Source organism: Pongo abelii, chromosome 14 (assembly GCF_028885655.2).
Source record: "Pongo abelii isolate AG06213 chromosome 14, NHGRI_mPonAbe1-v2.0_pri, whole genome shotgun sequence".
Classification (NCBI taxonomy): domain Eukaryota; kingdom Metazoa; phylum Chordata; class Mammalia; order Primates; family Hominidae; genus Pongo; species Pongo abelii.
This window is the reverse complement of record NC_071999.2, coordinates 84,325,816-84,350,598: the sequence shown is the minus strand read 5'-3', so window position 1 is coordinate 84,350,598 and position 24,783 is coordinate 84,325,816. Positions and strand designations below refer to the sequence as shown.

The following is a 24,783-nucleotide window of genomic DNA, read 5'->3' as shown; positions in this document are numbered from 1 at the left end:
AGATTGTGCGTTGGGAGATATAATTAAGAAAGGAAAGGGCAAATGGAAAGCTCTTCTCTCTGAAACCTTACTTTCCTAAGGAAACCTATCTTTCCTAGGAAAAAGATACTTTCCTAATATTTCTGAAATTCAGGAAATGAGAAGCTACTATGGCTATGTAGACAGGCAAGTCCACAATAAAATCCATTCTATGAATGGATCATTCTTTCTCAGATTAAGTGGCAGTTTTTTAAAGAAAAATATTTGAGACACATAAATTTATTTGTTTTTGTCCCATATCAATCAACCATTACTTTATGATGCCCACTTGCAGCCTTGATTTCCCAGGCTCAAGCGATCCTCCAGCTTCAGCCTCCTGAGTAGTTGGGACTACAGGCGCATGCTTCTGTGCCTGATTTTTTTTTTTTTTTTTTTTTTTGGAGAGACGTGATCTCATTATGTCGCCCAGGCTGGTCTTGAACTCCTGAGCTGAAGCCATCCTCCTGCCTCACCTCCCAAAGCATTGGAATTACAGGCATGAGCCATGGACCAAAGCAATCTTAGTAATTAATGGGAAAAATCACAATTGTTCGATGACCTTTAGCAACTTTGTCGAAACATTTAACTCTTATTGTCAATTATATATGTATATGGATAGGCAGAAACAGTAAAAGTGATATTTAGTAGATTGATACTTGTGCAGTACAATTTGAAACATGAGAAATATTGAGAATTAGTGGTTTTTTTGTGAAAAACTTCTGGAGAATAATTTGAATAGTGCTTCCCTTCTCATATAATTTATGATATGAAGCTAGCATCATTTCTGATACCTTGATGAATTTTCACACTCCTAAGTTTGCATCAACTTCCAACATTTTATCCTTTGCCCTCAATATCGTGAAAGAGCTCCACATTGCTTTAGTGTGAAGTGTTTTGTCAGCCTGTCATTTTCTCTAGACATCTTCATCCTTTTTACCACCACTTTTCTCATCCATGTCAATAAGTTTGCCTCTACAAAGTGCTTCTGGCATATCTAGAATTTCTTGAATGGACTGACATTGTTGTAATATTCCCGCAGTCAGTGATTTCTTCTGTAACTACATTTACATTTGATTTCAATTTCACTTCCAGTGTTATCATTGTTTATTTCTTTGTTACACCTTCATCTTTGTTGACCAGTTCTGTCTTTTTATTAACTGTTTTTGTGAAATGTCATGTGGGTTTTTACTGGGAGACAAGGAGCAGCCCAGCTGCACACTTTGCTATCTGTATGTTAACTGAAAAACAGGTAAATGCACAGTGACTAATCACTGACTGACCTTGAAAGAAGTGACTTGCTGGGTCACTGATCATGAAGCACGTCTGTTATTTATGTAGTGTTTTTTGAACTGAAAAGCTAGAAGTGAAGGTGTTACTTCATGCAGTTACTCATTAATAATGGTGTGGTAACTGAAATTTGAACCATGTTGTTGGGTGACTGGTAAATTAAACCATGGTAACTGAAATTTGTGCATATTGGAACCATATAAAGCAAGGATATCAACACTGAAAACCTGTCAGATAGGCCAGACCACAAAAGCTGGTCCAGGTCCAAAGATAGCTTTCACTTTGTTTCATTACCTCAGCTACCAAGTGAGGAAAACATATAAAGTCAAAGTTTGATGAGGCAAGTGGACTGACTTCCCCAGTGTCCCCCTTGTTCCTCCTCAAGAAGGCATTTCTGAATTTTGGCAGTCTTGGCCACCCACTGGGCTTGCTGCATTTACCCATTTTGTTGGAATTGCCATTGAGAACCAGAAAGGCAAAGTGAATTGCTCAAGGATAGTAGCATAGCACTAGAGCTTATTAGTTTTTTGATACTCAGGTGTGGTATTCTTTTACCACATTTGTTTTATTCAAACACGTTCTGTTTTTCTGTGTGATAGACTATAAGAAAATATGGTCTTAGGAACTTTTTGTTGTTAGAGATGCTCTTTAGTTTAGTTATACCACCTCAAAGGTCATACCAATAGGACTTCCATTTCTCTTTTACTAGGGACAGAAATGATCTTGTATCTCTTAGAGCTATTTGGACAAGGGGAACTCGCATCCTTTTCTCTCATCCAGAATGTATGTATCAGTTAATATTGCAAGCTGAAAAATCCTTTAAGCTTCTGTTAGATTCTGGCAGAATACACTTCCGATACCAGTTGTAGCTCCCAAACTTGCTCTACAGTGTTTTTTTCTGGCACAATGAAGCCTTTGGCCATCACTGCTACTTTGAAAATCAAAGCCTTTTGGTCTCTAATGGAATGTTTATAAAAATACTCCATTTTGAAATTTGCTCAAGAAAAGGAGGAAGTATGGTAAATGATATTAGAAATCCCTCTGGCTTGCCTTGGCATAGCTTCATTTAGTGTTGTGTACTGGAAATATCTAGAATTAGTGTTAATACAAAAGTATTAAAACCCAAAGATAAATAAGCTCATATCCTCCTTCTATGGAAGTATAGCATCAGATACTTATCCCTAATTGTTATTTCTCTATAATAAGGTAAATTGCCCTTTGCCAAATTTAATATAGTTATCTTGGATAAGCTGAAAATTTCCTGACACATGTCAAAAGTCTCATCTATTTGCAGTCTTACTAAGGTGAAGTTTTTTGGGGTAGAGCAGTATAGAATGCCAAGCCTGTAGCAAAAAAGGCTGTACTGTATATATGTCAGTCTCTGTTGCTTTCCTGGGTGTCAGTGAAATAAACAGTCAAATGTAGTAAACTAAACATGTTTAGTTTAGTAATACAGTGACTGTCATAATACTTAACATGTAAAAGAAGGCCAAGGACCTTTAGCTTATCCTGTGGTGTCAACCCTGTCTCAGCGTAAGGCACTAGTGTATCTTAAAGTAAGAGAATGACTTTTATTCAAGAAATACATAACAGGCAAGTGCCGTATACCAGGAATTGTTCTAGGAATCTGGCAGTGAATATAAGACAAACTACCTGCTCTCCTTGAGCTTCTAGTCTAACGTGGGAGAAAGCAAGCAAATAAATTACATGAATTGATTAATTGATCAGTTGCATGGCTTTTAGTATACATTTCTGTCAGACTGCCCACCAGCACATGTCCCTTATTAGCATGGGAGAAGGGCCTGATCACTGAAAGTATTATCGATTTATAGAGTACTGAAATGAAACTTAAGGAAATTGGGGGCAGTGGCCTTTCAGAAAACAGCCTGACTCCATCAGTGACTTTTGCTTGCTTGTCCCTCTCATATGTGATCTGCTATTGGCCTTTGTTACTTCTCTCTGAAATAACACAAAAATTATGTTTAGGGCTGTAATTGACTTCAACTCCAAACCATATGTTACTTCTTTTAAAAACATAATTTCTAAAAAAAAAAAAAACAATATAGAGGCAAATACAGTATCTTAAGATGATACTGTATTTGAAATTCCAAGCTAAAACCCTGAAACAAGAAGCTGATAATATTTTGGGAAGCATTCTTTATTTTTGAGTAGTCTTTCTGTGTGTAGGCCTCTGAGTTCCCTAAGATATCCTTTGGTAGCAACTGACTGACTATTTAGTAGCATTATTTGATTTTAAGTCATTTGATTTTTTTATCTGAGGAGATACCTTTATTATAAAAAATTTTACTTGAAAAAATTTATCTTGATAAGCAAATGTAAGGCTGTCACTTTTGCTTATTTGCATTAAATAAACATACTACACAGTTTTTCCATTTAAAAACGTGGGTTATTTGATTATGCCAGAGTAGTTACAATCAAGAACTCACAAACATTTGTACCTAATGTACTGAAAGGTCTTTGCCCACTTTTTAAAAGTTCTCTTACAGAACTACAACTCTGTGAAGTACTACATTTATAAGCCAAAACATTTTTAACAAAGAAGAAAAATTCCCATCATTCATTTAACCAAACACAGTAGTAAAATTTGTCTTTAAAATGGGGAGGCTTGTTATTATAGTTGCTTTTGTTTTTGTTATACCTGTGGTTTTTGCTGTTTTTTTTAGAAGTTGAAGGGAGTGTGCTCTCTCTGGGGGTTCAGTTAATTGCAGTGAGTAGATCAATATTCAGCAATCATGTCTTTTAAAGCCCTTTCTAATCTTGAGATTTTATGATTCTATATTTACCTTTGCCTCTGTTTTTTCCTTCAGTGATAAGAGTGCAGGGATTATGTAGGGGTTGAGATGGGGAATGAATTGGGCTAGTGGTTTAGGAGGTGATGGGCATTAAGTGGGAGTTGAAAACATGTTGTGGTTGATTCTAAGAGGGGCAATTGCTATTGGCTTCTGCTTTTTTTGTAGTTTTTTTTTTCAATACTAAATACATGTTCTTAATTGTAATTATTTTTCAAATTAGGGGAAAAAAGGAAGAAAAAGATAAACCCAAAGATAAAAATAATTTTTCAAAGTCACCTTCTCATAGCTTCCTCCAAACAGACAATCCCTTAATTCTTAGAAATGGGCCAATATATAAATCATCAAAAAGATGATTAAGAATAGGCTTTGAAAAGAATTTTGGAGGAGATAAGGTATTTTTCATGGGATTAGAATGTAAGGCTTATGTTATTTATTGGCTCATAAGAAGTTTCCTGAAAGATAGAATTTATTTTTGGTGATAAGATTGAATTTAAGGTAGATATTTTATGTCCCTTGGAGCTAGACAGTCTTTTTTATCTTTGTGTTCCCAGCCCCAAATATACCACCTAACCTATACTAGGTACTCAAAAATTGTTTCCTGAGCTTAACACAGTACTCATTCTTGATGGAAATAAGAGCAAGATAATCCCGGTGTAAAAGGAGTAGATTTTTTATGAATAAAGGAATTCTTTTTCAGTCACTGTCCAAAATGTTCTCTTTCGGAAAGTGTACAAATTTTCCTTTTTTTTTTTTGCCTAGTATATTGGAATCACAAGCACTGACTTCGTATTTCAAAGTTGAAAGAAATGAGATTGATGTCCCACACAGCTGTAAAATGCCAAAAATAAGTAGTGCTGACATGAGTTAAAGGCCAGTGCTCTGAAAACCCACAGAAAAGCTTCAGATCAAGGGTGGCTGTAATAGAAAGGGCCCAAATAAGTATTTAAAGTCACCCCTCCTGGGACTGCTAAGATTTCTGAATTTCAAATTGGCATTTTCTGTTTGACAAGGTGACATTGTATAAGAAATGTATTGTAAAACACTGCTGTATGATAGGAAAATGATTGAATGTAAATATTTCAAGATGTAGACCACTGTTCAAATGTTATAAATCTTTGCCATTGTTTTAGGGGATAACTCTTCATGCATATATGAGCTGAATTGATAGAGCCAGCTCTTCGAGGGGAAATCATCAGCACATTTCTGCCTCTCTGCTACCATAGGTCTGATTTAACCACAAAAATATCCTATTAGGTTTTGCTATTATTATCATATGTTTATTATTATGTAAGTGGGGAAACCATTTTTTGAAAATATATATCTGGCCTTTGCCCTACTCATTGAGTGGTCTGAAATGTCACTGTTAGGTGAAATTAGAATAGCCTGGGACAGTTTGCACTCTCAAACCTTGAAAAGAAAAAAGCTTGAGTTATAAGATTAACTGTCTTTCCATTCTTTGTAGGTTTGGAAGGTTTGCAGTTGCTGCTCTTCAGTCCAAAGTAGAACAGTATGAGCGTGAAACCAGTCGCCTCAAGAAAGCCCTGGAACGAAGTGATAAGTATATAGAGGAACTAGAATCTCAAGTTGCACAGCTAAAAAATTCAAGTGAAGAGAAGGAAGCTATGAATTCCATTTGCCAGACAGCACTTCCTGCAGATGGCAAAGGGAGCAAAGGCAGTGAGGAGGATGTGGCATCAAAGAATCAAGGTGATAGTGCCAGAAAGCAGCCTAGCTCATCCACCTCCAGTTCTTCTCACCTAGCAAAGCCTTCCAGCAGCAGACTGTGTGACACCAGTTCTGCAAGGCAGGAAAGTACCAGCAAAGCAGAACTTAACTGTTCTAAGAACAAAGACCTATATCAAGAACAGGTAGAAGTAATGTTAGATGTGACAGATACAAGTATGGATACTTATTTGGAAAGAGAATGGGGGAATAAACCAAGTGATTGTGTACCCTACAAAGATGAAGAACTTTATGATCTTCCAGCTCCTTGTACTCCTTTGTCCCTTAGTTGCCTTCAGCTCAGTACTCCAGAAAATAGAGAGAGCCCTGTGGTCCAAGCAGGAGGTTCCAAAAAGCACTCAAACCATCTCAGAAAATTGGTGTTTGATGATTTTTGTGATTCTTCAAATGTTTCTAATAAAGATTCTTCAGAAGATGATATAAGTAGAAGTGAAAATGAAAAGAAATCAGAATGTTTTTCTTCCCCAAAGACAGCATTTTGGGACTGTTGTTCCATAAGCTATGCCCAAAACTTAGATTTTGAAAGTTCAGAGGGGAACACGATAGCAAATTCTGTTGGAGAAATATCTTCAAAATTGAGTGAGAAATCAGGCTCATGTGTATCCAAAAGGTTGAATTCTATTCGCTCTTTTGAAATGAACCGGACAAGAACATCCAGTGAAGCATCAATGGATGCTGCTTACCTTGACAAAATCTCTGAATTGGATTCAATGATGTCAGAGTCAGACAACAGCAAGAGCCCTTGTAATAATGGTTTTAAGTCACTGGATTTGGATGGGTTATCAAAGTCATCTCAAGGCAGTGAATTTCTTGAGGAACCTGATAAGTTGGAAGAAAAAACTGAGCTAAACCTTTCCAAAGGTTCTCTAACTAATGATCAGTTAGAAAATGGAAGTGAATGGAAACCCACTTCTTTTTTTCTCCTCTCTCCATCTGACCAAGAAATGAATGAAGATTTTTCACTCCATTCCAGTTCTTGTCCAGTAACTAATGAAATCAAACCCCCAAGCTGCTTGTTTCAGACAGAGTTTTCCCAGGGCATTTTGTTAAGCAGTTCACATCGACTATTTGAAGATCAAAGGTTTGGGTCATCTTTGTTTAAGATGTCCTCAGAGATGCACAGTCTTCATAACCATCTTCAGTCTCCTTGGTCTACTTCCTTTGTGCCTGAAAAGAGGAATAAAAATGTGAATCAATCAACAAAAAGAAAAATCCAGAGCAGCCTTTCCAATGCCAGCCCATCAAAAGCAACTAAAAGTTGACTCATTAGAAAGGTGTCATTTGTGGTTTTGTCCTGAGAGAAATAGAAAAGTTGTTAAAGTTACCTTTTTCCTCATAAAAGTTCTATACAAGTTGGAATTGATAATCTTTAGTCAAGTATCAAGTCAGGATGGTGGATTAACCTGTACCCAGAATGCTTTTTGTTCATTTTGAAAAGACTTTGTTCTTTTCATTTTTATTTGGGAGTCTTTGTGACCAGAGAAGTTAGGGAGGAGGTTATTTTTGTGTTTTGGGGTTGGTTGGTTGGTTGATTGGTTGGTTGGTTTTGTTTTTGGTTTTTTTTTTTTACTGAATTTGATACGTATCTCGGTTGGATGTACATTGTTTTTTAAAAAATGTTATTTAACTGTTAGATACAGTGGCCTGTTGATAAGCCCCACTTGTCTTCAGAACTTGGATTTCTTAAATAAAACTTTTAGTGTTGTCTATATGCTGCTCAATAAGACACTTGAGTTTAAGCTTTTCCTAGGGTGGAAATTATTTTACCTGTCCCTTTTTATTTATGTTTAGTGATGATGGCCTAGTTTTTCTGCAGGGCCATGATGGAGAAATAGCACTCTAGCCTTAGTCCAATATTGATTTACTTTTTTTTTTTTTAGGTTTTATGTATATGTTTGCATTTTTTAGCATTGTGTTTTGTCCAGTTTTGTGAAAATGTTCTACTAGTATGAAAGAATACATTTTCTTTATGAAAACATTTGTTTTATGTTAGGTAGCTTATATTTTCTCCTCTGTGTGTGTGTGTGTATGTGTGTGTGTATGTGTGTAAAATCAGAAATTTAGCATACTATGGAAAGAAGGCATGGAGCACTTGGGTTTAGAGGAACCTAAAACATCATAGCTTCATTGTTCCAGATGTACAGGTTTGAAAGACCTCATCGCCAAGTTCTTGATCCACTTGCATTCCAGGGGAGTCTTCTTTTGAGTAGTATGTTTCTTGTTTGCATGTTACTGTTCTTTGTGGAAACTATGCATGGTAGCATTTTTGCTTGCTGTGTTTTCCATACTTAAGAAAAAGAGGTTTCAGTTGGCTGATAGAATATCTTTTATGTAGGACAAAACTTTTCTGTAAAGTGTTGAGGGGGTGAAGATAGGTAAGAGGTAAGCACAATTTTTAATTTAGGCTCTGAAAAAGTGTATTGTTCTAAACGTATTTGGTATGCCTATATAGGCCTTTAAAAATGGGTTTGTATGCTGTTTAATGTGCACTGAACATTTTACATTAATATTGTACTGTTTTACATTAATACTGCATGCTTTTCTATGTGAATTGAATAAAGAATGTCATAAGCCCTGTATTCCTTGATGTTGATGATGATTCTTTGTCTCATATATTGAATTAGCCTATAAAGACCAGGAAAAACTACCTTTTTTTTTTTGAGACGGAGTCTCGCTGTTGTCGCCTAGGCTGGAGTGCAGTGGCACGATCTCTGCTCACTGCAATCTCCGCCTCTCAGGTTCAAGCAATTCTCCTGCCTCAGCCTCCTGAGTAGCTGGGATTACAGGCACCTGCCACCACACCCAGCTAATCTTTGTACTTTATTAACAGAGACAGTTTCGCCATGTTGGCCACGCTGGTCTCGAACTCCTGACCTAAGGTGATTCTCCTTCCTCGGCTTCCAAAGTGCTGGGATTACAAAAAACTACCATTTCTTAATTGATTTTATAATACATTAACAAACTGTGGTCCATGGAGCAAATCTGGCCTGCAGCTATTTCCCAGGCTGGAGTGCAGTGGTACAGTTATGACCCACTGCAGCCTCGGGTGGGCTGGGCTCAAGCCATCCTCCCCACTCAGTCTCCCACAGATCTGGGACTACAGGTACGCACCATGTCAGGCTGATTTTTTAGTTTTTGCAGAGACAGCGTCTCACTATGTTGTCCAGGCTGGTCCTGAATTCCCAGGCCCAAGTGATCTTCCTGCCTCAGCCTCCAAAAGTGCTGAGCCACCACACCTGGCCAATCATAAAATTCAATTTTATGCATTTTAATCTTTTTTAAAAATCTCCCTTGAAAGGCCTGTGAGCAAAAAATGGAATTTACAGTTTTAGATGGTTTTTAAAAATCCATAGATTATTGCATAACACAGGAAAATTATATTAAAGTCACATTTCATTGTTTCTAAATAAAGTTACTTGAACACAGTTACACTCATTTGTTTACATATTACCTACAACATCTAAAATATTTACCATCTGGTCTTTTACAAAAAAATTTGCCGACCCTTGTTACAATAGACTGAGGATTCAATGAAACCATAAAAGTGAAAATTCACATTTGTAATTTGAAGAATCATGTCCTCCACTTAACAGAAGTAATAGCCAGAGGCCAGCGCGGTGGCTTATGCCTATAATCCAAGCACTTTGGGAGGCCGAGGCGGGCGGACCACCTGAGGTCGGAAGTTCGAGACCAGCCTGAGCAAAACAGAGAAACCCCGTATCTACTAAAAATACAAAATTAGCCAGGCGTGGTGGCACATGACTGTGATCCTAGTTACTTGGGAGGCTGAGGCAGGAGAATCGCTTGAACCCAGGAGACGGAGGTTGCGGTGAGCCGAGATAATGCCACTGCACTCCGGTCTGGGCAACAGGAGTGAAACTCCGTCTCAAAAAAAAAAGAAAAGCCAGAAAGAGCTAATTTAAAGCAGAATTTTGTTTTATGTTACATATTTTCCAATCATTTTTCTGATATGTTAAAGCTAATGGATACATTCAGAGCTATTGGCACTTTAAATGTCTTTGATAATATGACTACACGTTAGAAACTCAAATATAGAAATTAAAATTTTTGTGTCACAGGTTAAATTTAGGGGTAGTATGATCTAAATCTATGTTCCTCCAAATTCACATGTTGTAACACCCAAGGTAATAGTACTAAGAGGTTGGGGCCTTTGGTAGGTGATTAGGTCATGAGGGCTTTGCTTTCTGTGAATGGGATTAGTGCCCTTATAGAAAAGGCCTGGGTGCCAGGCACGGTGACTCAACGCCTGCAATCCCAGCATTTTGGGAGGCTGTGGCGGGCGGATCACGAGGTCAGGAGATCGAGACCGTCCTGGCTAACACAGTGAAATGCCATCTCTACTAAAAACACAAAAAATTAGCTGGGCGTGGTGGCAGGTGCCTGTAGTCTCAGCTACTTGGGAGGCTGAGGCAGGAGAATCGTTCCAACCTGGGAGGCAGAGGTTGCGGTGAGGCGAGATCCTGCCACTCCAGCCTGGGTGACAGAGCGAGGTTGCAAAAAAAAAAAAAAAAAAAAAAAAAAAAAGGCCTGGGGTAGTTTCCCTGCTTCTTCCGCCATGTGAGGAGGACACAGCTAGAAGATACCATCTTTGAAGCAGATAGTGAGACCTCACCAGAATCTGCTGGTGCCTTGATCTTGGACCTCCCAGAACAATGAGAAATAAAATTGAATTGTTTAAAAATTAGTCCAAAGCATTTCGTCATAGCAGTACGGATGGACGAAGACAAGGGGTAAGCCTCATTGTAGTTCTGTCTGTAATCAAGGATGTGTCTTTTTAGTCCAAATACACACACTGTGACATGGATATCTGGAGTGTGTAACCTGATTTACTAATGACTAACCTAGCTGAAAGCATCTATGTTGGACTAAGGTATTTTCCCACTGCTTATATTCAGAAACGTCCCTCAATTCTCCTTAAAACAGTATTCCACGTATTTAATGTGTGTCATTTATTTAAAGGGTCTAATCTGTGTAGGATTTGATTTTAATCACACATTCTCATTTTGTACTCTTTACCACTTTACCATAACGTGATGTCATGGTAAATATGGTGGTTTCATAGATTTTTAAATATATCTATTATGTACACACACTCCAGGCAAAAACAAACAAAAAACAACCCTATCTTATACTAAAAACTAAGTATCTTGCTAAGCTAACCTCTATTTCATCTAATTCCTTATTTCATCTAATCCCTTCTTAAAACTTTGTGAACCAAGTACTATCGTCCCCAGTTTACAGAAAAACAAATTGAGAAAGAGTAATAACACAGCTGGAATAGATATGAACCATATCTTGGAGCTGGGTCTCTGGCTCTTCAGCTTCTGCTCTTCTCCCTTGTGTAATAAAGAATTCACATTTATAGACTAAAGGACAAAGGGATTTGAAATTTTCTAAGAATTATTTTTAAAGTATTTTGGAAGTATTAGCATGTTTATTTTTTATTTTTACATTTGAGACAGGGTCTCGCTCTTAGGCTGGAGTGTGGTGGTGCGAACACAGCTCACTTCAGCCTTGACCTCTTGGGCTTAGCATGTTTCTTTTACAGTAGCATTTAGTTCCTGAGTCTGACTACTAAACAGAAGCTCAACGGTGGGAGTTGTGCGTGTGCCACTTAAGAGATTCACACTGACTCTGACATTTAGATTAAGTTAACCTTCCTGTCTTGGTTAATTTCACTAAGGCTATGATAGAAAAAGATGTACTCATGATAAGGAAGCAGACAGTTCATGTTTTTAGAAAAATATCTTTTGACTGCTTAAAATGCTTTGGCTATGGGAATGTGACAGGATGCTAGCAGTTTTGTTTGTTTGTTTGTTTTTTGGTCATGACTTAGCATTCATCTTTTATTTTTAAAATCATTCCATCCAAAAATGACAAGTCTTTTTCCTGTTTTATGGAGTTAGCTGACACAAAAAAGAACATGGCACAGTAAGATTTACAGTCCCTTAATTTCAGGTCTGCTTTGTTTCCCAATCATCTCTTGGCCATCTACATTGGTTTGAAAATACTACTGAAAAAGACAACTTGGTCTTGAATCTATGATGTTTCAGGAACTTCTTGTTTCTACTTGAATGGTTTTCAATGATTCAAAGTGAAATACATACACTAGATTTTTCCCCCTTTTGTACCTTTGGATGATATTTGTAGAGAGAATCAAACTGAGATTAACTGTTCATGGGATGTACTTTATTAGATTAGAAGGGTTTCCCAGAGCCTCATAAGAAGGTCTTTCATTCCCATTTGTGGGAGTCCTACAACACAGCTTTTGCCGATCACGATGTAACCTGATCCTTTTAATACTTGGCAGAGAAAACCTTTTAAGCAATGATCTCAGAGTGCACAGTGAACATTTATTGCCTAATTCTCGGAACCCCACTCAGCTAGGAAGCATCTGTGAAGATGCAGATTTCTTTACAGAACCCACCTGGAGCGCAAGTTAGGGCGATCTTCAGTTTTATACGACTGAGGCAGTCTAGAATGCCTTGAGTTACAGCTCCACTTCAGAAAGAAGGCGGATTCTTAGGCCTGCTGTGTCTTTTTCTTTTCATTATCCTAGATTCTAAGTGTTGCGTCTTAATAAGGAGCAGACCCTGTCTAATAAATGTTAGTTTATTGGTGTGTAGACGTGTGGGCCTTATGTGACGTTTGTAATTTGGGGATGTAAAGATCCTTTTCCCAAGAGATTTGGCTTGGCCCTTTCCTGAGACTTACTGGGAGGTGGGAGGATGCAATTCTAATGCATTTTGATACTTACATTATTTGTGAGTAGAAAAATGCCCCTGTTGGGGATAGCGTGGAGCAATGAGAAAGTCTGGCGTCTTCACAGACGTGTTATTCGTACTGGGTCTTAAAGGGTGAAAGTTCTGCGCGGAAGAGGACTTCTCTCCTGCGTGTCGGGCTGTGCTGGAGGGGACGCCTATGTAGCCTCTGTCTCAGAAGAGGTGCTGAAGAAACCATTCCTTAACGTCAGGGCTCCTATGTGAAAAAAATTTTCCCGGATTGCTCCAGCCTGGGTTTACACGTTTGGCTTTGCTCCGCCTCCTCTCGGAGTCCCCAGAGGCTCTTGGGCTTGCCCCAACCTCCTGAGCCGGCGGCCTGATGGCGAGACAGTGGCTCCCTGGGCGCTGGAAGGCTTAGGCGGTGGCGAGCTGGCCCATCATCTGTCCATTAAGACGAGACTTGACCTTTTGAGGGCAGGAAGGGGCGACCTCGCCTAACCCACCGGGTCATCTTTGTGTTCGGGTTGGGGAGATGGGGTCCGGCCCGCCAGCCTCGGCTCTGAGCCCTCTTTTCTCCCTGGGATTCCAGCGAACTCGGCCTTCTCGGATTCCCGCCGCCGGTTCCCGCTCTTCCCTTCCCCTCTAGTCCCCACCGGACCCCCACTCCCCAGTCTCGGGAAGACAGACGCGCCCTAGCCCTTCCAACCCGACTTTCCCACTTTCTCGGGGGCGCTCCCGGCTGGTCCCGCCCAAGCCCCACCCGAACGGCCCGCCCTGCGGTTTCCTTTCATTTTATTACTACTCGTGAAACCTGGCGATTAAGACTCGAAACCAACAAAGAGTTTTCTTTCCACCTTAACCTTGCACACAATCCTTTAACAAATTAATTAATCCTAATGAATTAACACTTCATTTATTTAAACGCGCTACAGTCCATGAATTAAATTTTCATGCAGTGATTAAAGGCTGTTAAAATATGCATGATTTCGTTAAAATTTTATAATAAATCAGGGCAATGTGTTACATGACAAGGCAACTATTTCCCAGTCCCTCGCAAGGGGCTTTGATTTGTGCGGGCGGCGGGAAGGAGGGGCGGCTGGCGGCGGCGCCGGGGAGCGTTGGAGCCGGGCGACAGGACCCAGCTCCGCACTCCCGGGTTTGGACTCGCGTCCTTGCGGTTTTCTCCATGGCTTCCAGACCCTTTTGGGGACCTTGCTTCTGGAGGCAGAGCGGAGCCTGCGGAGAGCGACAGGCACCCGCTTCCAGGTCCTCGGAGCCGCGCTTGTGGGGGCTGGGGGTCCCCTGCTGCCCACTGACTACCGCAGAGCTCCCTCCACCCGGAGCGTCCGTGCGTTCTGGTGGCAGCAGCCGGCAGGCGGCTATCCGCGGAGCAGGAAGGCGACAGAACTTCCCGTGTCCTTGCGTGGGGTCATGGGCAGGCGTGTCTGTTGTGGAGTTTCGTTTGTTTGTTGTTGTTCTAACCCAGGACCCGGAAGCCCCTTCTCTGATCAGCGCCTTCTTGCAGCTCGGAATGCGGCAGGGCCCAGGCGGGGCGGGGACGCCTCTGCTCCTCCTGGGACCTAAATCACAGGGGTCCGTGGCCATGTTCAGCCATAAGACATTGTTCACTTGGGCTGCGAAACTTCTGGCAACTATTAGGCAGAGGAGGCCCAGCCCCTGTTGGGACAGAGACGTAGTAGTCATGTGTCACCCGTAGGGCTTTCACAAGGTAGGTGGGTTTCATGTCCACGGAGAGATTAGGGTGGAGATATATACATAGGTCTGTATCTATAGATATAACGCCAAAAGTGACAATAGTCAGCAGTGAACTTTCCTGGGACGCATCATCTGGGTCACTAGGTCATCAACGACATCTCAAGGTGAGCTGGTTAACGTCCAGGAAAATGTACCCACGGGAAGTTGCATTTAAATTAAACGACCAGACGAAAGAAAACAGTATATTTCCCACCGGTTTCCTTGAGAACCTCCTCTGCCGGTCCTAGCTGGAGCCCAGTCTGAATGCCTTAGAAGCGGAGATGACGACTGGCCCCAGTACCGCCAGCCACTCCGGGCCTTAGGGACCAGAGGAGGAGAGAGGCCGCGGGAGCTCCGTAGTGCCAAGCAGAAAGGGAGGACGACGGTCTCCGGGAAATCTCCGAGCCTAAGCGACGCGGAGCGCGGCCCGGGGAACTCCAACCTCAGCTCTGGGCTGGGTCCCGCGGGTCTCGGAGGGCAGGGCCACTGCCCGGGATGGGCCCCAGTGAGGCCAGCGAGGAGCCCAGTAGCCATCGCCCGGGACCAAGATTTGCGACACTGGGATCAAAGCAGCTCAGGCATGACCCTGGGAAGGCGGCCCAGAGGGGAAGCGAAAGTTCCACCGTCCTTTCTCCATTCCTTCCTCCATTCCACCCTTCAGTGTCAGAGCCCAGGGCGCCGGGACAGCCCAAGGGCAGCCTCTGTTCCGAGACCCGAAGCTCTTACCCGTGTCCTGCTCCCCCGCTGTCTGCCCTTTCACACGTGCTTAAAACAACCTAAGTGGCCTCCAAAGCCAGCCGACCCTGGGCCCTGGGGACTTCTCCTGCATGCAGGGCGCTGGCTGCGTGGTGAAATGTGCCTCCTTTCAAACTAAACAATTGCCTACGCACAATGTGGCTCCCCGAGTCTGCGAGGAACACAGCTCCGGCTTCGGCCACCAGAACCCAAGGTGGCCGGGCCTGCAGGTGGGGCCAGAACTCCGGTTTCCAGAAGGAGCGAGGGGCCCGGCCCCCTCCCCTGTATACCCACTACCTCCACGCACTTATGTCGACGTCCCTCACACCCGATCCTGAGTCCCTAAACCCCGACAGACAACTCAGGTTCAACCCCCCGGAGGTGAGAAGGTGGGGCGAGTAGTGGCTGCGGAGTAAAATACTAACTTTCTCCGCACCCCGTTGGAAGGAGGAAGTCAGTGCCCAGGTGGGCAGCAGCTATCAGGCGCGCTCTCCAGAAGTGGAGGATGGGAAGGTGGCGGTTCAGGTCAAAGGTGAGGAGCGTTCACCCCAGACAGTGCGGATCCTCGCACAAAACCTCTCCCGCCAGTCCTCACGCCAACCAACGAAGGTCTGCTCCCTTAGGTCGGGAAAAGGGCGCTGCCAAAGGAAACGGGAAGTGAGGCCTGCCAAAGGAGGAGGAGAAAATTAATTAATGAGGGAAAGAAATGTCTCTCTGATCCAGATGATAGACTCCCTGTCCCTGGGGGCGGAAATTCCTTGGAAATCAATAGCTGTGCATTCATTATCCTTCTCTGGATAAAATGCAAAGCTATGAGATGAGGAGGAGGAGGAGGTCTGTGTTGGTCATTAAATAAGAAGGAAAAAAAATTGCCCAGGAATCTATGCCAAGGCTCAGACCCCATGTGGGTATCATTAGCACAGGCAGGGGCCAACGAGTTACAGCAGTTGCCAAACCAGGAAAACAAAACAGTGACATATGGGTAAGCTGAGCCCAAGCCCGCCACCCTTTCCTTTTACACATCAGGAGGAAAGAAGGGAGAGGCTTGATATGGTCCAGGGAACTGCCTGCAGATGTGCCAGCATGCCCTATTCTTTAGCCTGGGGCTGAGAACCAACAAGGATGAGGCATGATAACTGTCCAAGCATCACCCGCCCCATATTTCTGTACACATCCCTCTCATCACACCTGTTATACCGGGGTCATAGATGCCTTTTATCCGTGGCTGCCCCATGCACATACACTGTCACCTCCTGCAGGGCAGGTACTTATATTGTATACCTCATTTTATCTCCAGTGTCTTGTACTGGGCCAGACTACTGCTCAGCAAGCATTTGAGGAAGGAAGATAAGGTAGCAAGTTAATGAGGGAGGAGTGAAATAATTGGCTCCTGAAAAAGAACAGGCTGGAATCAAAATTTACAGCTCTGCCTGGGGAAAACCCACCTCTTCTTTTTAAGGAGAATGTAGACGCCCCCCACACCCCCACCCAGGGATCTTCCTGCAATCTCCAACCAGCCCTGGATTGTTGAACAGCCCCTAGGCAACCACCTCTCCCCCAGGCTACCGGAAACTGGCCTCTCTTCCTTCCTACACACATGTGTTGTTTGGTGGGGTACTTTTCCTGTGACAAACTCTCCACTAAGTGCTATAGTGAAGATGGATGTATCCTAGATTGGCTTCCTATCCATGGTGGGAGGGGGAGGGAGGATTGTACCCATAGCCCTCATGTTTCTGGTACCATCAAAACACCCAATACCCTGAGCAAAGATCTGGCCTCACCCCAAGGTGGGGTATTCCTGTTGTCAAGAGAGGTAAACAGAGAAGGAAATCTTGGTGGGACTAACTCCTAACTTCAGGCTAAGGTGGCATCTCTCTGCTGGGTTTAATGGAAGCCTCCCAGGGTTGGAGGGTGAACCGAGGTGCCTTTTGGGTACTCAGGAGCTCACCTGGCTCTCAGAGGCCCCACCCGGCCACAAACCTGTACTGTTTGCCTTTCTGTCGCCCCTGTACCCTTCAGGGTCCACCAGCGCTTCCTTGAGAGCGGAGGGGCAGGCTCCGGGCCCTCACCCTCTGTGCGGGCCTTTTCTTTCCCCTCAAGAGAGAGCGCAGGGAACGGCCACCAGGGGTGTCAGGAAGGATTAGGTTAAGCCCGGACTCCCGGTGTGATGACTACCGCAGGACTCACTCTTTCCCTCTAGCGACGTCCTGCTCATCGTCCACTCCCCGTTGAGATAAAGTTGCATTTAGCGCTCCCAGGGGACTGCATAATGGATGGAACCAGCTCCTTCTCTCACCAGCAAGTGAACATCCTTCTCACTTCCCTCTGGAGCTAGAAGGAAGGGAGGGGGTGGCGGAAAACATGAAAAGAAAGAAAGAAAAAGCCATGGTGACGCCTGTGGGCTCTTCTTGGAATCTGAGTAGGTGAGTGGGTATGCTAAACACACATGCGTTTGTGCAGAGGAAAGATAAAAATCCACGGGGACGCAAATTTAGGTTTATAGAAATGAGATCTGCTCTTTGGTGGAAATACAGACCTCCTTGGTGTGGGAGAGAACAGAAAGATTATTTATCTGATCTCTGCTTTTCATAAGCAGCCCCTTGCTGCTCTCCAGCTCTCTTACCGCAGATGTGATAACATCTGGGCTGTTAGGTTATTATCACCGCGAGCAAGTGCTCTTTCCCTGGGGACTTTGGCACCTGAACTGTGGCTCCCCTGGGAGGCTCTTGATCTGCTGTCACATAAGGGCCATATAACAGGTTGGCTAATTGATTTATTCTTTTTAGGTCTTAATTTCACAATAATTTTTAAAAAATTTAAAAACTGGACCAGAGCTTGTACCCGTTCTTTCAAACTGGCTTGATTTAATATTTTTGAATCAAGCTTTCCTGTAAGTTAGTTTGATCTGTCTCCTATTGAAAAAAATATATATAAGCAAGCAGAGATATGAGGCAAAAAGCCAAAACGATGGAAGGGAAAAGAAAGTTCTCTTTTCAACATCTTATTCCCTTTTCTCTGAAGCAGTTTTCCTGGAGTTCCCAGCATAAAGTGTGTGTGTGTGTGCGTGTGTGCGTGTGTGTGTACGCTGAGGGGAGGAAGGATCCCAACTACACCCTGTTAACTGTTTTTTCCTTTTGATTACTAGAAGGCTTAGATCACCCGGAGCTCGTTTGAAACGTGGGTTTGTACACGGTTGAAGGAGACAAACAATAAGAGAAATGCACAATTTCATTTCAACAGCTTTTCCCGAGTAGAAAGCACACGCTCCTTGTGGCTCCTAAGTGGCTGTCACTGGCGGTGCCTGACACAGTTATATTCACAACAACAACAAAAAAGTATGCGGAGGAAATTAAATTATATGGAAATCAATAGCGTCTGACTGCTTCAAACAAATGTCTGTCACCGCGATTATTCTCCAGGAACCTATTTATAAACCTTTAAAGAAACAGGTTCTTGCAGCAAAAGACAGCACCTTCTGCATTTCTGTGTTGTTATTTATACTGTATACAGAGGAATGCGCGGGCATAATTTAACATACAAATGTCCAGCTGTATACATTATATAACAGCTTGTTAGGCATCCCGAAGAGGAGGAATGCCTAAGTAATGCGCATATATTCAAGGCTTGCGATCAGGGGGAAGAAACACACACACGCACACACACACACACACACACACAGAAGGGCGTGCGCGCATCTCGTCTTTTTTCTTCTAAAAGGTGCCCACCCTTAGACAATAGCTGGACCTTCTGATCTTTCCAGACCACGGTGGGAAAGGTGAGGCGGGCAGTGCGCATGCCCGGATAGCTACAGGTGCATCACCTGCGCTGTCCTTGCTGGTGGTCACTATAAGAGCTGCTCCCACGCTCTGGTCGCGGCCGGACGAGCGCGCGCGCGCGCAGACGCACGGGGCCGCCGAGAAGGAGAGCGCGCGCCAGACAGACGGAGACAGCTGATGCCTGTCAGCGCGGTGGGGCCGCGAGCTCTCGCGAGAGCTCCCCGGGACGGCCGCGAGAAGTGGGGCTCAGGTGTAAGAGGAGTGCATCCCGTCGGCGCGCGGGGCTAGAGCTCTCGGAGAAGCGGGACTGCGAGGCCGGCGCGCGGCGCTCTGCGCGGTCAGAGGGAGCGCCCCGCAGCAGCAGGAGCAGCAACAGCAGCCCGCGGCGCGGCCGCCGCCAGCCGCCGCGACCGCCGCGGCTGCAGCCTCCGAAGGGAGGCCGGGTGAGCCGGCGTACGCACTTTCCCGCGGACTTTCGGAGTGTTTGTGGATATACATGCCAAGCCTTCACGATGATGTCCATGAACAGCAAGCAGCCTCACTTTGCCATGCATCCCACCCTCCCTGAGCACAAGTACCCGTCGCTGCACTCCAGCTCCGAGGCCATCCGGCGGGCCTGCCTGCCCACGCCGCCGGTAAGCGCCCCAAGCCCGCGGCCCCGGCCCGCGCGCCCGCCCCTCCCCGTCTCCGAAACGCTGCATGTCGGGGGCTGGTGTGTGCAGGTCCCGGTGCGGGGAACTGCGGGCAGGGGGTGTAGAGCAATCCCGCTGCGAGGCACGTTTTGTCCGGCGGCGCTTAATGTCGTGTTCCTGTCTGCCTCTGCCTCCGCGTCAGGCGCCTGCGATCGGAGTGGGGAGCGCTGGGGCCAGGACTCTCGACTTCCCTCTACTTTCTCTGTTAATTTCACGCCTCAGAAAGGCGGTCTCTGTGCGTGCTCGGGTGTGTGACACGGGTTCCCAGCTGCGAGTTACATTTCCATTTCTTCTTCTTTTCCCCCTTCTTTTTCGTCTCCCACGCCCGTTCCCGGAATGTGTTCTTGTGTCCCCCTTTCTCCCTACTTCTGTCCCCCTCTCCACGCTCCCATCCCTTCTCGTCTGCTCCCTGCCTGGTCGCCAATGTACCCCCTCTCCGTCTTTCCCGCTCTCCACTGCCCCCAAACCCGTTGTTATTTTGGTTGCTTTGTGTTTGCCCTTCGCATGCTGTGCTTTCCGGCTTGTGTGTGTGTTTCTTCTGTTGTTTTGTTTTGCTCTTTTGGTTTTGTGGTTTTTTTGGTTTGGTTTGTGTCGCCTGCAGCTGCAGAGCAACCTCTTCGCCAGCCTGGACGAGACGCTGCTGGCGCGGGCCGAGGCGCTGGCGGCCGTGGACATCGCCGTGTCCCAGGGCAAGAGCCATCCTTTCAAGCCGGACGCCACGTACCACACGATGAACAGCGTGCCGTGCACGTCCACTTCCACGGTGCCGCTGGCGCACCACCACCACCACCACCACCACCACCACCAGGCGCTCGAACCTGGCGATCTGCTGGACCACATCTCCTCGCCGTCGCTCGCGCTCATGGCCGGCGCGGGCGGCGCGGGCGCGGCGGGCGGCGGCGGTGGCGCCCACGACGGCCCAGGGGGCGGCGGCGGCCCGGGCGGCGGCGGCGGTCCGGGCGGCGGCGGCCCGGGGGGCGGCGGTGGCGGTGGCGGCCCGGGGGGCGGCGGCGGCGGCGGCCCGGGCGGCGGGCTCCTGGGCGGCTCCGCGCACCCTCACCCGCATATGCACAGCCTGGGCCACCTGTCGCACCCCGCGGCGGCGGCCGCCATGAACATGCCGTCCGGGCTGCCGCACCCCGGGCTGGTGGCGGCGGCGGCGCACCACGGCGCGGCAGCGGCGGCGGCGGCGGCGGCGGCCGGGCAGGTGGCAGCGGCGTCGGCGGCGGCGGCCGTGGTGGGCGCGGCGGGCCTGGCGTCCATCTGCGACTCGGACACGGACCCGCGCGAGCTCGAGGCGTTCGCGGAACGCTTCAAGCAGCGGCGCATCAAGCTGGGCGTGACGCAGGCCGACGTGGGCTCGGCGCTGGCCAACCTCAAGATCCCGGGCGTGGGCTCACTCAGCCAGAGCACCATCTGCAGGTTCGAGTCGCTCACGCTCTCGCACAACAACATGATCGCGCTCAAGCCCATCCTGCAGGCGTGGCTCGAGGAGGCCGAGGGCGCCCAGCGCGAGAAAATGAACAAGCCCGAGCTCTTCAACGGCGGCGAGAAGAAGCGCAAGCGGACTTCCATCGCCGCGCCCGAGAAGCGCTCCCTTGAGGCCTACTTCGCCGTGCAGCCCCGGCCCTCGTCCGAGAAGATCGCCGCCATCGCTGAGAAACTGGACCTCAAAAAGAACGTGGTGCGGGTGTGGTTTTGCAACCAGAGACAGAAGCAGAAGCGGATGAAATTCTCTGCCACTTACTGAGGGGGCTGGGAAGTGTCGGGCGGGACAGAGTGGGGAGCTGAGGAGACATTTTTGGGGGGCTTTCCTCTGCTTGCCTCCCCTCGGATTTGGAGTGTCCGTTATCCTGCCTGCGTTTGGGGAGTCCCTTCTCGCTCTCTTTCCTCCACCCTTTCTCTGATTTTCCTGCCTTTGCTGTCCCCCAGCCTTGAGGACTGGGGTGCTGGGTGTGGGGATTGGAGTATAGGGTAGGGGAGAAGGGGGGGAGCATTCGGGGGAGTGGGGAGTTGGGGGAAGGAAAGCGGAGACCCGAGCAGGGGTTTTAAGGAGGAGGATGGTTCTGGGGTTTGGGTGGGGGGAGACGCGGGAAGGGTAGGAAAATGGACTGTTTCTGACCAGAGACACTTACCTAAATATCCTGGGGACCAAGGAACTATGTACAAAAACAAACCTACCAACCACCAAAAACTAGACAAATAAAGACAGACTAAAACAAAACAGAACAAAAGCAAAGGAAAATGCTTTAGAAATTTTAACTCCGGGGAGCCATAATCTGCAGCTTCATTTTCCCCCATGGAAGAGAAAAAAGAGCACCACCATTATTACCACCTCCCCAACCCTACACACACGAACTGAGTCGAAAAACGAAAAGCAAACGAGCCAGAAATTGAAGTTCTGGGTATCAAGTTGTTCTGTCTGCGTGTTTAATTTTTCCCTCTCTCGCCTCCACCCCATCCATATCCTCTTTATTTCCTCCGTTCCAATGAGATGCCAATGGCTGCTCTCCAATCCTGGGAAGTGAGTGGGAGCACAGCTGAAAAGAGAGGGTCAGGGGGAGGCTGGCTGCTTGCTTAGGTGGAATCCAAGTTTTCCCGTGGCCCTGCCTATACTCTGGTGGCCTGGTCCTGGTGGGGTGGAGGTCTTTGGAGAGAGGGGCATAGTCTTTGAGCTAACTAAAAAGCAGAATTCCGGAGCTTCAAGATATCTTATTCTAGGAAAATGAAACAATTTTAACAACAGTTTTTTTTTCCTCTTATGTCGAAGATCTAGTTTTAGACAATTTCAAAATAAGCTGTTCCCACTCATAGAACTTTAACTTGCCCTTTCAGTTTTATTCATTTATTTTTTTAGAGAGTTTTAAACTACTGATTTTTCCTGTTGATTCAAATAGACTGATGGGGTGAAAGTTATTAGGAGAGACACTGTCTCCTGTTTTCAACACTGAACGAGACTCATCTTGCTCTTCTAGGTCCCCTTTCTTCCTCTCTTGGAGAACATGAAATTATAGAAATGTTGAGAAGTTCCTGTTTTCTTTTGCGGTAGAACTTGGCTGTGAGAAAATCACCTAAATCCCAGAAAAGAGGAAGACAGATTTAAAGTGCCCCCACCCCCATTTGTTTCAAAGAGGTCTGCATGTTGGGGGAAAACAGAACAACTGTGTTTCCTTTTACTTGTTCTTATTATTCAAGAGTCATTTATTACTGGGGATAAATGTTGGGTAGCAAGAACTTTAATTTGCTCTACCAGTCTCCCAAATAGAAAATCATGTATAGTATTTCATAGTAATAATCAGGTACCTTACAAGCTGCTGGTGGATTTTAAAAAATTAAGATAGTTGAAGGTGGTTAGGAAAATGCCTGCTTTGTGTACAAGATACTCTTTGGATCTCTCGTAGAGATGGTTTGTTACCATCCTTTAATCATAACTAAAACATTGAAAACAACAAATGAGAAAAGAAAAAAAACCTGCCGATTAACAAGACTGAAATCATGCATGATCTGAAAGGTGTGGAAAGAAACACAATTAGGTCTCACTCTGGTTAGGCATTATTTATTTAATTATGTTGTATATCATTGTTTGCAGGGCAAACATTCTATGCATTTGAAACTGAACACTAAACTGGGCTAGCTTTCTGGTAGACCGTTTTGTGGATAGTGCGATTTCACAGTCTACTGCCTGTTTCCACTGAAAACACAACATTTTTGTCATATTCTTGTATTCAAAGGAAAAGGAAAAAAGATTATTGTAAATATTTTATTTAATGCACACATTCACACAATGGTAACAGACTGCCAGTGTTCATCCTGAAATGTCTCACGGATTGATCTACCTGTCCATGTATGTCTGCTGAGCTTTCTCCTTGGTTATGTCTTTTCTCTTTTACCTTTCTCCTCCCCTACTTCTATCAGAACCAATTCTGTGCGCCAAAATACAACAGGGGGATGTGTCCCAGTACACTTACAAATAAAACATAACTGAAAGAAGAGCAGTTTTATGATTTGGGTGCATTTTTGTGTTTATACTGGGCCAGGTCCTGGTAGAACCTTTCAACAAATGAGATATATAGCCAAAAAAACCTCAACCAACCAAACAAAAAGAAAACACAGAGAAATGGGGGGAGGGTAGGGTGTTGAAGGGGGATGAAAAGGGGAGAGATTGAGAATGATGTATTTTTTTGCTGAATCAGAATTCACTTTCAGATAACTCGTGAAAAGTGGTGCTCTAAATAAAATGAATTCTATATTAGTTGCCTGTGTTTATAAAAGTTATTATTATTATTTTTTAACTGCAGAAACTCTTAAACCACAGCACTTGATCCAGAGTGGTGAAAACCAATAAATAACCAGGCACCCAAACAACATTTAAATTTAGGGTCAGGGACAGAGGAATTTGGAGGTTTAGATGTGATATTCTAGCCTAAAAACACCTAGTAACTGAATGGCTTTTCTTTGGAGGGTAATACATTTTAAAACATTTAGTGTGCCACCTACTGCTCCAGAGTGACTAGAGAGCCTCTATTTCTTGGTGACTTGGGACTAGATCAGATGCCAAATGTACAAAGTTTCTTAAGAGCTGAGATTATATCATCTGAAGTCATCTTATTTTAGCCAAATCTTTTTAATTTCACCGGCACATCTGTGAAGCAAAACACTTGATGTTCAAAAAGAATAGTACATTTTAAAAGCTGTGATTTTAAACAGTTGTTAATGTTAAAAAAAAAAAAAGCACTAGAGGTATTTTTAAACATAGAACTCTTCCATAAAAAGTTGATTTGTTTTTGTTGTTACTGACTTGAAACATCATCAGTTTTAAATAAAATGCAATTGTAAAAAACCCGTTATTTTCTAGAAAAGTATGACTGGATTTCATTGTTGGAAAAACAGGACTGAACAAATGAAAAGATTTACAAAGGGTGTTTTTTGTTTTTTTTTTTTTTTAAGTCTGCCTCAAGCAGAAATGTTGCAGGCAAATACATGTGTATTATATAATAATGATCAATGTAGGTATGAAGAATTTAAGGATTTGCTTTAAATAAAACCTTTACCAAGTAAAAATAAGAGTATTATGTTAATAAAACATCATGAAAATTAATTTCCTATTTTATGTAGTAGGAAACTGTGCAAAACAAAAAAAAATGCTTTGCTTTCTGGTAAGTGAATCTATATATGGCTTGAAGGAGTAGTAAGACTATTCTAAGACGCCTTTAGCTGTCAA

The 24,783-nt window shown here is 44.6% G+C and overlaps 2 protein-coding genes across 4 annotated transcripts in view; both read left to right on the top strand.

Annotated features, from left to right (window-relative positions):
* Positions 1-10,393, top strand: part of OBI1 (ORC ubiquitin ligase 1) — a 45,808-nt gene extending 35,415 nt beyond the window's left edge. For 2 of the 3 annotated variants that reach the window (XM_054528627.2, XM_024257575.3), the window contains exon 5: positions 5,581-8,440. In XM_054528627.2, the coding sequence (XP_054384602.1) occupies positions 5,581-7,123 (1,543 nt within the window). In that variant the 3' untranslated portion in view covers positions 7,124-8,440. 3 annotated transcript variants of the gene reach the window in all.
* An 8,870-nt stretch (positions 10,394-19,263) lies between these two features.
* POU4F1 (POU class 4 homeobox 1) lies at positions 19,264-24,302 on the top strand. The gene is made up of 2 exons (XM_024231008.2): positions 19,264-19,505; positions 20,164-24,302. The coding sequence occupies exons 1-2, from the start codon at positions 19,383-19,385 to the stop codon at positions 21,310-21,312; spliced, it is 1,272 nt and encodes a 423-aa protein (XP_024086776.2). The 5' UTR covers positions 19,264-19,382; the 3' UTR covers positions 21,313-24,302.
* Positions 24,303-24,783: the final 481 nt, after the last annotated feature.